This window comes from Copadichromis virginalis, linkage group LG11 (assembly GCF_057382275.1).
Source record: "Copadichromis virginalis isolate Kocher_CV1m ecotype Utaka linkage group LG11, C_Virginalis_male_GT1.1, whole genome shotgun sequence".
Classification (NCBI taxonomy): domain Eukaryota; kingdom Metazoa; phylum Chordata; class Actinopteri; order Cichliformes; family Cichlidae; genus Copadichromis; species Copadichromis virginalis.
Window position 1 is genome coordinate 23994301 of NC_140628.1, and position 12717 is coordinate 24007017.

The 12717-nt window shown below is 39.6% G+C and overlaps 2 protein-coding genes and 2 non-coding genes across 4 annotated transcripts; 1 reads left to right on the top strand and 3 right to left on the bottom strand.

The window, feature by feature from the left end:
• Positions 1 to 289: 289 nt before the first annotated feature.
• Positions 290 to 4577, bottom strand: rps27.2 (ribosomal protein S27, isoform 2). Its single transcript, XM_085473913.1, has 4 exons — positions 4512 to 4577; positions 3737 to 3845; positions 3213 to 3323; positions 290 to 1384 (listed from the first exon to the last, which is right to left on the bottom strand). The coding sequence occupies exons 1-4, from the start codon at positions 4515 to 4517 to the stop codon at positions 1356 to 1358; spliced, it is 255 nt and encodes an 84-aa protein (XP_085330039.1). The 5' UTR covers positions 4518 to 4577; the 3' UTR covers positions 290 to 1355.
• Positions 2620 to 2751, bottom strand: LOC146698669 (small nucleolar RNA SNORA13). The gene has a single exon (XR_014923068.1). It is a non-coding gene; the product is annotated as a small nucleolar RNA SNORA13 (small nucleolar RNA).
• On the bottom strand, positions 3395 to 3526 carry LOC146698670 (small nucleolar RNA SNORA13). The gene has a single exon (XR_014923060.1). It is a non-coding gene; the product is annotated as a small nucleolar RNA SNORA13 (small nucleolar RNA).
• A 1447-nt stretch (positions 4578 to 6024) lies between the features above and the next one.
• Positions 6025 to 12713, top strand: rab13 (RAB13, member RAS oncogene family). The gene is made up of 8 exons (XM_085473914.1): positions 6025 to 6604; positions 7293 to 7353; positions 8434 to 8494; positions 8626 to 8703; positions 10400 to 10489; positions 10806 to 10871; positions 10997 to 11047; positions 11154 to 12713. Exons 1-8 carry the CDS (start codon positions 6481 to 6483, stop codon positions 11223 to 11225), a joined length of 603 nt encoding a protein of 200 aa, XP_085330040.1. The 5' UTR covers positions 6025 to 6480; the 3' UTR covers positions 11226 to 12713.
• The last annotated feature ends 4 nt before the right edge of the window (positions 12714 to 12717 follow it).

Sequence of the window (12717 nt, forward strand, 5' to 3'; positions counted from 1 at the left end):
ATGATTGAATGATTCATAGGTTAGTATCAAGTAGCTTATCAAACAAGAAAAGCTAAATAAAAAAGTGAAATAAAAAAGTACTGCACCTTTGTAAAAGCCTACACATTAAATCTAAACCCCTTATATTTGAATAGTGAAAAAGTGGTGGTATAAGGGTACTATATGATTAAAAGTATGAATAAAATATTAAATTAGAATGGTGATAGTGACATTAATATTAAAAAGAGATCATATAGAATACAAATCTTATCCTGTGTTCATCATTCAATAAACACAAGCCACACCAGAATCTCATTTCCTGTTTACCATAATTTTATTTGTTAGTGTCCAATACAAGCAAGACAATAAAAATGTAACCATAGCAACAACAAAGTTATCAAATCCCTCCGTCTCCTGATTTAATTTTCATATTTATTCAGTGTACAAATCACTGCTGTCACAGAGGCTGTGCACAGGGCCTACGTGCGCGCAAGCGTAAACCACAGGTGAGAGTAACCTGCGGCCACAACCTGCTCCTGCAGTGTCAGCCCTTTCAGAGCAACTGATTTTTCACAACCTGACAAGAATTCATCCCACATGATCATTTGCACAGAAAGCTCACAAGCACACATAAATGCACAACCACACTGTTCATTGAAATTTAATTAACTTCCTTTTTTTTTTTTTAAAAAAAGCAGAGCAAACAGTGTCCTTCCCTGAATAGACCCTCATTCAGACTGAGGGAACCCTGCACTGATGCCACTGACATCATCGCCTACTTTATAGTGCTGACATCACTGTGGCATTAAAACATAAGACACAAGAAATGTATTAATAATTATTCATGCAGAGTGCCCTTTTTACACACGAAAACTCTGCAGTCAAGTCAACTTTCTTGAGACGTAGCCACAGTTTGCTTCCTTTTCTAGAGCTGGCCCCCTTGTTTCCAGAGGAACTTTGCATCTAGTGCTGGGCCTCATCTCTGACCACACCTTCCTGTAAATCATTACTTAGTTGATGAAGGGTGTAATGCAAACAAATGCAAGACAAACAGAAACCCCACATGCATCGTGTCATCTTTAAAGGGTTGCCAGCGGACAAAAGCTGTGTTTTTTCCAGATAAAATGGTGAGTTGAAAGATACCTAATGAGATTATTTATCAAATGAAACTTTATTTAAAGTGAACAATGAATCATATAAGCTGTTGGTGGTCTCTCAACAAGGCCAGGCATTTTTCTGCATATTAAGTAGATAGACTCCCTCTTATATTACATGATTTAGCCATTCCCATTCCCTGCATCAGTTCTATGGCAGTGTCACTTGATGTCCATCAAGTTCTTACTCTTCTCAAGGATGTCGAACCCCATCTGATCAGGTTAGTGCTGTTTCCTCCTGAATGAGCATCCTAAAGAAAGAGGCGAGAGATTGTGGCTCAGACACTGATAGAAATCAACAAGACAGCTTTATTATAAAACACTTAGAGAAGTCTTGGTTATATTATAACCTTATAATCCTCCATAAATATCGACAGCCTATAAAAACGGCCAATCTGACTCCCTAACAAGAAGACATTCACCTAACAGTGAAGCTCATGCTACCATCTGCCTTCACAAAGGCTGAATCACCACCACACTCGTGGTTTTATTGCTCAGAGTTCCTGCTAAGAAGCTCCTGTTACCACAGCAGCGTGGGGTGGCTGTGACGATGACAATATCAGTAAAATTGAACCTTGAACCCCGAGGACATGAAACGCTACACATAAAGGCTAATTTACATACAGGTGACAGGTTGTTAAACGGACCAACAGAAACTGATTTTTCCTCATCGGGCCGGGTGTCGGGCTGAGCGGTGCAATCAGCTGATGCGATCAGCGCTATTTTATGCAATAAAATAATTTCCCTCTTCCCAAGCACATCCAGGCCACTACATACACACCACAAATATAACTATGTTTCTTAGCGAAGCACGACCAGGAATCCCATCACGTCTGCAGGGAAAATAGGTCAACGTGTGCAAAAGGAAGGAAAAGAAGAAAAAAAAAAAAAGTAGTCGAGGCTCAGAGGAAGAGATGCCATACTTTTTGGAGATCTTTTGTATTTTCCTCACGTCATCTCACTGACTGGATTACTTCAGTTTAGAAGTGAGGAAATGTAAGTGAAGGAAACTATAAGGTGGAGATTTTTTCCCTGCGTACATGCTGATGAATGTTGGGATTTCCAGTTGCATTTGTTAAGAAATAGTTATGTTTTTGGTGTGACGCACATGTAGTGACTTGTGTAGAGTAATATTATAAACTGCTTGGCTGTGTTGGGAAAAGAAAATATTTTATTGCACAAAAAAAAAGTGCTGATCGCATCATGCGAACATCTGCTTTGCTTGACTGCACAGCTCGGTACACCCGGCCTGATGAGGAAAAGCTGGAAATGCTGAACTCCAACTTGTCGGCCTGGTGACTCAAACAGGCTCTCCTCCAATCGCTCCTCATTTATACAGTGCTTTACAAACCCAAATATTACAGGTAACAGCTGGATTTTCCCCATTTCATTTCATGTCCTCTTTAAAGGAGACCTATCACCTTAAATCTATACTGGGCCTACCTGTTAATCTGAAAAAAATAAAATAAAATGTGTGTAAATGAAACGTTGTGCTTGCAGCCGATTGTGTAGGAATAGATCAGTGATGATGAATTCCTCTCACAACCACAAGAGTTACTGTATGCCTTAGTTGACACCCTGTTCATGAAGAAAACAATGAAAGGGCAACACAAAGGCAAATGTGAAAGAGTAACTGAGCGTGTGTACAGTCAAGTTCGACCACTCATCTCCGGCCACAAAATCTGGGGATTTAGGGAAAAGCTTCTGCCTTGGGTCATTAAAATATAATTCAGTTTTATTTACGTAGTGCCAATCCAGAGCAACCGTCACCCCAGAGGGGAGACAAATCTAGATTACATCAGGAAGAACACCACCCAACACAACTCTGCCGAAACAAACATGGGGGCAGCTAAAAGTAGCTTCCGTCTAAATTTGCATCAAATGCAAAAAATATTAGATTTAGACAAAAACTCCTGAAAATGTTTTTAAAAACAAGCTTTTAAAAGTTGTTTCCCCTCTCTATCGTTGCCATTAGAGAATCCTCCAAAAGAATCCCAAATTTAAATCTTTAAGCACCACCCCCCTCTCGCCATTTGTGTAGTTCTACACATATAGTTGAGATTTCTGGTTTCCCTGTACCTTCTGTCAGGCGAGCTTTCCCTCCTGTCGGCTGGCACAGGACCGTGGAGCAGCCGACACACAGAACTACAGTCTGAGCATGACTGAAGACTGTGGTGATCTTGTAGCACCCTGCAAACAGCACACAAACCAGTTAAACAACAACAACAACAAGATGATGTCAGGAGTACTCCTGATGACTGGTGTGTCGTTGCAGCCGTTTGTGTAGAAGAGTCACTTGAAGCTCATGTCACAAACGGCCACAACCGTCACTGTATGCCTTACTTGACACCCCAATCACTAACGAAGCAATGAAAGGGCAACACATAAAGGCAAGTGTAGCACAGGAGTGGAAGAAGTGCTCAAAGGTTTTCCAAAACATTAAATTACCCAAATAAATACTTCTCCTGCACCATGACTTACAAATGGGAAATACACCACTTTGATTTAAAACTGCAATTAGCTGCAGAACTCAAGCAAATGTGCTTATTGTTAGTGGACATGTTTCCATTTAAATCTTAAGTACAACTCATAAGTAAACTGACCTGGACACTTGACATCCATAAAATAGGAGTTAGGACTCTGAACAAGACGCTTTTTCTTGTGTCGTCTCTTTTCCTGCTCGGGGGTTGGGTGCAAAAGATCCTTCGCGAGCTGGGGGAGGAAAGCAACATTTTTTTTTTCATTTTATTTTATTTTAAACACGAGCTTTGAAAATAAATAAATAAATTATTAATAAAAAAATTAACCGGAAGGTGCTTTAACATGTAATTAAACTGCTGCGGTTGTAGGCCTCAGTTACAGCGAGGCAAAGGTCGAGACCTCGATACACTTCTCGGATAAGGAAACTGGAAAGTGTTAAAATGAAATTATCGGAATACTCTTGAAGCAATCGCAGCGATGCCGTTAAAAAAAAAGCAATCAGATGAAACATCGTTAAGAGTTTAATTAACCCCCACAACACCCAACATATGTCACAGGTAATCAGACGAGCACGACACCCAGTTATCAGACTGCTGACTAACATTAATGCGCGACATTAACCAGCTTCCTCCCCAATAAAGACGTTAAATACACTCAATGCTGAGACTTAAAGCGATACCGTGTGCTGTCAGCGAGCCTCGTGGGTTGCTCGTTGAGCACGTGTTTCGCCATATTGCGCTCGTTCACATCTTTACGTTTACATTAAAGGAAAAAAAACTGCTGACGGATTTTTTTTAAACGCACTTTTTAAGCTGTAAAATATTTTAACCGCGTTATAAAAGCACACTTTATCGACTGAGGCAAGTTAGTAGGTACAAAGACGCTTTTGTTACTTACAGGCATGTCTGCGTGTTTGGACTCTCACCGGAAAAAGACCCGCTGTCCACGTACCGGAAACTGCTGACTGACTGGGAGGAAGACCTGGAGGAAGAAAAAATAAAAATACTCGTCGGTGTTTACGTGAAATTATTCGTTAGATAACATCAAATGAATGCTTGAAAATAACTTAATCGTGTAAATACACCGTGAATACAATTTTCATGTTTTTCTGTCGCATTTGATTAAATCTTCTAACTGTATAGCGTTTTCTTGACAAAGCAGACGATTATCCTGTAATTTAAATACTTTTTTCAACAATTAGAATTGTTGAAAAGTAGGTCAGACCCCTCATCATCTACACGTGAAACACGCGAGCTTAAATCCTTAAGTGTGTCCGTCTGAATATGCTCAAGTTAACAATTTTTGTTATAAGTCAGGGGAGCAAGGACTGGGCTATCAAATGCCCCAAATCGACCATCTGCACGATTTTTCAAAGTGTCGTTATAAAGAAGTCTTTAAAAACATGTTTGTTTGTTTGTTTTTCACTCAGTAAAATAAATTCAATGTAATGATGTCAGCATCCACTAGGAGTGGAAAATAAAGAACAGTAAAAATATAATTTGTTATGTTCCAAAATACTTTACATGTAAAAAGTGTGCCTCTGTGAACCCGCTGTGATCTGCAGGGTTGGATGGTAACACACAAACAGAGATATTAGATAAATAAATCTAAGTTGGCTTTAGTGGTCCGGCCTGTATGAACTAAAATGACCTCCGGTCTAGAGACATAAACACCCGAGAAAGTCAGAGGGGAACTGTTGTTACCTGCAGGTGACACCTGGGGAAAGTTACAGTGTGCTTCTCTTCCTGTAGGTGGTGCAGGTTAGACTGGAGCTACAAAAGCACTGAGCAGAATTAAGAAAGTGTCATTTTACATATATTCTTCTGTCGAGGCCAACTTTCATGCTTGGTGGTCACATTTTAAACGATGACTCTGATATCCAACAGTCTCTTTCTTGCAGGGATGTAGAACATTAGTTGTTATTTGATTAAGCTTCATAAACAATGTTAGCTTTGTATTGCTTTGTCTTATTAAGGGTACAAAGTATTCACTTAAAACGTACTCCAAGTAAAGGCCCTGCATTATGTTACTTAAGTAAAGGTTTAAGTAAAAGTACTCTTCAGTGAGGGAGAATTACATGAATGCAGAAGGACTTTAAGCAGCATTTTACTGTTTTTGAATATTTTTTACTTCAACCTCAATTCCTGATTATTTCCTTTAATAATCAAATGACTGAGAAGGAATCAAAGTTGAGCAATGCTGTTAGAGTTATCCAAGAGCATTTCTCAACAAGAAAACCCCATGATTATAGATTATAGATTTATTAATATCATTTTATTTCATGGAGGATGTAAGGAAAGAGCACATGTTGTTTAAACCAACTTTTTCACTTGTATCGGTCCATACACACGTGTTTACTGATCAAATGGTGCCACCTAGTGTCCGTGCTGAGTGAGTGCCTGCGAACTGTGAACCGTTCACTCCCATAAAGCTCTCCCACACGTAGCTGCTGTGGGATTGGGGCCGACAGCAAGTTCCGTTTTCTTTTTTTTTAAGTGGTATTTCTGCAGACTGGATAAACTTGTTTCCACCCCGATATGCTTGTAAACGGGATAATAACGACTCTCTAATTGCAGCGGAATGAAACTTTAATACATGAGGGCTGATCTGAAAGAGTCTGTACAACTTTATCCTGCGCAGTCCAAACACAACACGGAGGAGGATCGGAATTTACCGGTGACAAGTCTGAGAGTGAAAAGAGGAAAAAGAAGAGGATCCACTCGCAGGAGATTGCTTATTTTAAGTCACAAGGAAAAGAAATCTAGATTTAACGCGTTTGGTGGTGGATGAGAAGATCTCCGGTGAAGAGACAGACCAAACTTTCCCCGCTCCTGCTTTGACTTCTGCTTGAAGAACAACTTCGACCATGGCGAAAAAGTATGATTTCCTTTTCAAACTGTTACTCATCGGGGACAGCGGAGTGGGAAAAACGTGTCTGATCATTCGTTTTGCTGAGGACAATTTCAACTCTACGTACATTTCCACCATCGGTACGTTTAATGTTTGAATTACAGTCTGCGACATTTCTGCTTCAGCTTATGATTGGCTTCTGTGAAACTTGGGATATGAGCAAGACAAATGTTTGCTGACATTTCAAGCTCCGTTTTGCCTCTGTTTACTGTAAGAGCTGGTTTCCCGGACTGCTTTCATGTCCCAACTAGTCTGCGCTCTCTTATTTTCTTTTTCTTTATTTAGTCTCTCTCTCCTTTTTTTTCTTTTCTCCCTGCTGAATGTGTGTGCTCTCTCTTCCCTGACCCTCTCCCCCATCTCTCCCTCAGATCTCATTCCTCTCATTTGGCTCACAGAGGGTCCACCCACCCTCATTCCTATCTCTTTTACCATCTCTACGTTCCCAGAAGAATGGCTGGCTTTCTGGCATGCACAGTTTTGCACAGTCAACCCCCTCTTCTGCCCCGCACTGTCTATGTGTCTGTCAGCTTGTCCATCCAGCAGAAAAACACAAAAACACAGCAGTCTGTAGCAGTTTGCAGGTCTGTATGTCTGATCTTTATGTCTGCTTGTGGATGGCAACACCCTGGGGGGTAGGGGGTGTATGTTCAGTGTCGCCACCTTAGTGAGGGTGACTCATATCAACTGCAATGTATGAGTTTTTGTCTCCAATAGGGGTATTTAATGCAGTCTTTGCCCCCCCCCCCCCCCCCCCTTGTTGTCTCCCAGGAATCGACTTTAAAGTAAAAACCATTGAAGTGGATGGAAAGAAAGTGAAACTGCAAGTCTGGTAAGAAGTGGCATGTGGTTGTTTGTCTGCAAACGGTTTGTGATATGGTGAGGCAGATAAACCCTGATTTGTTGAGTTATCTTTCTCTGCCCTCTGACTGCCTCCGGCTCGTTTTCCTGAGAGGAAGGAGGAACCTCCCTCTTCTTGTCCAAATCAGGATTTTATGACAGGGTTCATGTCCAAGTCCATCACACACGGCCACCACAGAGAGCTACTCCATGTCATTTAAGGGTGCTGCTAGAGAAGATATAGCAGCGTCAAATACCAGCACAGACAAAAACACGTTTATTTTTTGTTGGTTTTTTGGTCAGATTTGGCCTGTTTTGATTCCTTCTTTCACATCAATATAAAGGAAGTATTTGAAATACAAATGTAAATGTGTTTAATCTTGCTATAAATTCCTCTTAATGCATGCAGGTAATCTGTCTACAATTACAGCAAAGAAACGTATGGATTTTTACAAAACAGTTTCTCAAAAATGATTTTTTCCCCTCATTTTAGAGCCTAAACTCTCCTTTTCAGCAGCACCTACAGACACCAATCATTGCTGAGCGATTCTCTTTATTCTGCTGTTTTTCTTCTTGTTTTAAAGAGAGGTTTGCTCATATATAATTCAGAACCAAATTTATAGAAGTTTTTTTCTGAAGACACGGTGAAAATAAACCTTTTATGACTGTTGACAGATCTTTCTGATTTATGGAGTACAAAAAATGAGAGATCCAAAATCCCCTCTATAAAAACCGTCGGCTCTGGGATGCCAGCAAAACACAAACAAGAACTTTGATCCTGGCTTCATCGAATGTTTACATTTCTCACCTGTAAAAGTTTAAATTTATACATTTTGATATTAACACATAGTTTCAGAAAACCTGTGATGCAAAAAAAAAAATTCTTAGTGGAAGTATTTTAGTGGGAAAATGTATCTGTTAGTGCAAACTTACCCTGTAGCTTGTAGCCTGTAGTGTCTCACCTCAAATGAATCTTTCTGCATTCTGCTATACTCCAGGTTTTTTTCATATGATAGAAGTATTTTAAAGACCTTGCAGCACCTTTTTGATTCTAAGTGTGTGCTTTTTCTAGGGACACAGCAGGGCAGGAGAGATTCAAGACCATTACAACAGCCTACTACAGAGGAGCCATGGTGAGCGCAGTATGCCTCCAGGACAATCAGGCCTGGATAATCAGGCTGACATCACTGCCTCTTTGTGCTCAGTCTGCACCTTTGACTGACTCCGTAAATGCTCTCTCTCCTGTCTGTTCTCTGTTCATCAGGGCATCATCCTGGTGTACGACATCACTGACGAGAAGTCCTTTGAAAACATTCAGAACTGGATGAAGAGCATCAGAGAAGTAAGCCGGTTTTCTATTAGCCGTGACAAAGATAACTAGGAAAGACCAAGACTGCAAAGCTAATGAGTTTATCTGGTCAGTTCATTTAAATCAAAGAAGCAAAATTCCTGTATCTTCTACTGAGGAAACAGTAATCTCTACACCATTATGTATGTGGATTGTTCTCAGGATAACCTTTCTTGTTCATAAACCAGCATAAAACTATCCAGCATGGCCTCTTGTGCTCACTTTGTTAATGATGTTTTTCAACCAAAGTAAAACTTTTAGTTGATTAAGGACTGAAGAGGTTTTCTACTCACATGTTGGCTAGGTGTCACGCTGTGTGGGAGACCTCAGATAAATGTAAAACTTTCTAAAGTCCTGGCTAGCAGCTAGGAGCCACGCTAACAAGGGCATAACATGAAAGGAAAGTTACCGCTGTTGTCTCACAGCAAGAAGGTGCTTTGAACCTCCTGGTCGACTGGGACCTTTCTGTGTGGAGTTTACATCTTCTCCCTGTGGCTCCAGCTTTCTCCCACAGTCCACAGATTTCTGGTCCTTTGAAATAAGGTTGACCGATGGTTGTTAATTGGACATAGGTGTAGATTTGACCAAGCATGTGTATATGTGTTTTTGTTAGCCCCATGCTGGACCTCTGCCCACCCAGTGGCAGCTGGGGATAGGCACCGCACCCGGGAACTCTTAGTTGGATTTTTAATGTTGCTCAGATATTCAAGAAAAACTAAAGATAATGCAGGAAGCAAGATTATTAAAACTGAACTAAAACTAGATGTTAAAAAAATCAATTAACTAAAGTAAAATAAAAACTAGACTTTTGAAACAAGCTAAAGCTAACAAATGATTTTGTGAACTTGAGTGTTACTTTGGTTAAAAAAAGATATAAAAACTTGCCTTGAGAGATGTGTTTATTGACACTGGCATATGCCCTCCACACACAGGAATAATAACAAAGACTAAAAGTAAAACTGAAATGAATAGAAACTTTTCCATAAATAAAAAATGAACTGAAATGGGCAAACCGACTGAAACTAAACTGATTTAGAAGCAAAAACTCAAAATGAAATAAAAATAAAACCTAATGAGACTAATTACAAAACTATAAGAAGCTTTTTCAATAAGTGAATGCTGCCCATTTTAATATTCCAATTAAACAGACAATATGCAAACACGTGGTGTTCAATATCTTTACATCAAGTAAAATTAAGAACATAGTATAGCTATAAATGCGTAACCAGTGTCATTGTTTACAGATATACATGGCACTTGCTTACCTTCTTCATTTTCTTTTTGTTTTTTTTAAACACTTTCATGTAAGCATCACAACTGAGCTGAACTGAAAATCGCTTTTATAGCTGTTTTCAGTCTGTTCACAGCTGTTAAACATATGAATGATTCAGTCACATTTTCATAAAGCAACTGTTATGATTTCATGTATTTGTGGCCCGCAAGTTGTCAGCGACTCTGAGAGATTTGTTTTGCTTGTTTTGCCTGTAAACAAACTGTAGACGGCAGCACTGACGAACTGCGGAAAGATGGCAATGGAGCATTTCAGGGAAATGGTCTTGGTTTAAAGGGAGAAACCGCTCTGCTGACAAACAGCTGCTATTAGTGTCTCTGTTGAGGTTTTTGCTCTCTGTGCTCTCTTTCACTTTGTTGAAGTCATTTTGATCAGTTAATCACATTCCCTCTTTCCCAGAATGCATCAGCTGGGGTCAGTCGGATGTTACTAGGTAATAAGTGTGACATTGAGACAAAGCGGAAAGTTTCCAAGGAGACAGGAGAAAAGGTAAGATGTCGCTTGCGTTTTTTTTACTTGTAATGAAACAGCAGAGGTGTAGGTTTACTTTGATGGTAGTTAAACTATCATCCAGGGTAAGATACACATGAGTAGATGGATTCAAAATTAATCATTTGTGGGGCTACTTTGCAAAGATTTCATTTTGAGAAAGAATATTGCATGGATTCCTCCCTGTTAAACTTTAGCGGACAGGAATGCTTGGGAAATGGTCAAAGTTGCTAAATTTACTCGAGATAAAACCCAGGAAGTGATTATTACCCATATCCTGTCCTCCTGTAACCATCTCTGTTCCTAATGTTAACAGTTGGCCAAAGATCACGGCATCAGGTTCTTTGAGACCAGTGCGAAGTCCAGCATTAATGTCGAGGAGGTGAGCAGTTTCTCCATACATTGAGCTTGTTTTATTATAGCTCTTTTGTTAATGTTTGTTGTGTGTTAATATGCAACAGACCTATATTTTCTCTCTTTCTGTGTTTCAATCTATCTGTCCTGCAGTCTTTTCTGGCTTTGGCACGAGACATACTACAACAATCCAGCAAGAAGCCAGTAAGCCAAAACACAAGATCAGTAATGCAGCGCTATAAAGAGTAATTTTGCATGCTCTACATACTGTATGACGGTAACGTAATTTTTTCGTCTGTTTGTTTGTCAGGGCCCCAGAGGTCAACAGGTGAAAATCACCAGCAGCACAGAGAAAAAATCCTCCAAGTGCGTTCTTCTCTAGACATGATTTCACTAGTGTATGGAAGAAAGAACATAGAAACTTAGGAGCGCCTGTGTTGACAAGGAAAAATGTGGCAGGGTTTGCAAATATCAACGACAGAGAGGTGCTAAAGCTCTGTTAAACTACACTATACTCCCTTTATAAGTTCTTCCACAAGAATTCTGCTGTCTCCAAAATAATATATGGATAAAGCAGCCCCAGTTTTTCAGACTGAACATATCCTTTATGTGACATCTACTGCGATAAACATGATTCCACAAAAAGTTGGAGTCTGACTCCGAGACCTTTAAAAAAAAAAAAAAAAAAAAAAGGTCCCCACCATGGCACACATTGCTGTCACTGACCGTATATCTTTCTCGCTTACGTTATCGTTCCTACAACAGCACACCAGCACTTAAAAGAACTGCAGCTGTCTCTTAATGCTACCATTTCATTCATTTCTAATGTGTGAGCATGTGCAGGAGTAGCTTTATGGAGCTCAGTTGGCCGTAAAACACTAATGTGGTCTGTTTTGATTCACTTGATGGACACAGGGTTTTATTTAGAGTTCAAGTGGTCATAAGCATCTGAGAAATTGAGGTTTAAATACTACTGGGGAATTCAAATTTATTAAAGAGGACCTATTATGCAAATTTCCAAATTCATATTTTTTAGTCTTGGTCTCTGCTAAAGTAGCTTTACATGATTCACGCCTTTTTTTAAATGTGTGACCTTTGTGCAGACCTTCCCTTTAAGCCCACATAAGGAATATGTGGGCTCTGACATGTATAAAACTGAGTTTTTGGCTCACATGAATTGCTTGCAAAAACAGTGACCTCATTATTATAAGTTTTGGCATTAGCACAGTGGCATATGCATAACAAAAAGGAAAAGCATGATAGGTCTGCTTTAAGTTATAAATGATAAAATGACCAGAATTGTTAGAGCGAAGGTAAAAACATGACGTACACATTAATGATGAAACAAGTTGGTCGCTGGACTTGAATGTGAAACAAGTTCTGTGTAAAACAACGCCTTGTTTTAATAGATGAATGGATTGAGAATGTGGATATAGATATTAGATATGGACAGTGATAAGTGCAATATGAGAAGATGAGTGGAGAGATGGGAAAAAAAAAGATGGATTAAGCAAGTGAATGGGCAGGATGTAAAAGCCTAGGAAGCAGCAGCGTGTTCATGTGTCCCTCATAGCGAATTGATTTAGTGGGTCTTGCCTTTTATCTGAAGTGCCTGGGAAAGCTCTTACTAAACGCTACCACATATTAGCGACATCTGACATGGCAGCCTCTCTGTTCAGGCAGTTTGATGATCGTTCAAAATAACCGATTGCAGGTCTTCATCTGATTCTGACAGATCTTTTTTTTCTCTACACACACGCTCTAAATTTCTGTTTTCTTTTGTAATTTCCTCCACATTGTTAGTTTTCTTACACCTGCCAGATTGTATGCAAGACCTGACGCTTGATGAATAAAATTGCAAAACTATAAATATA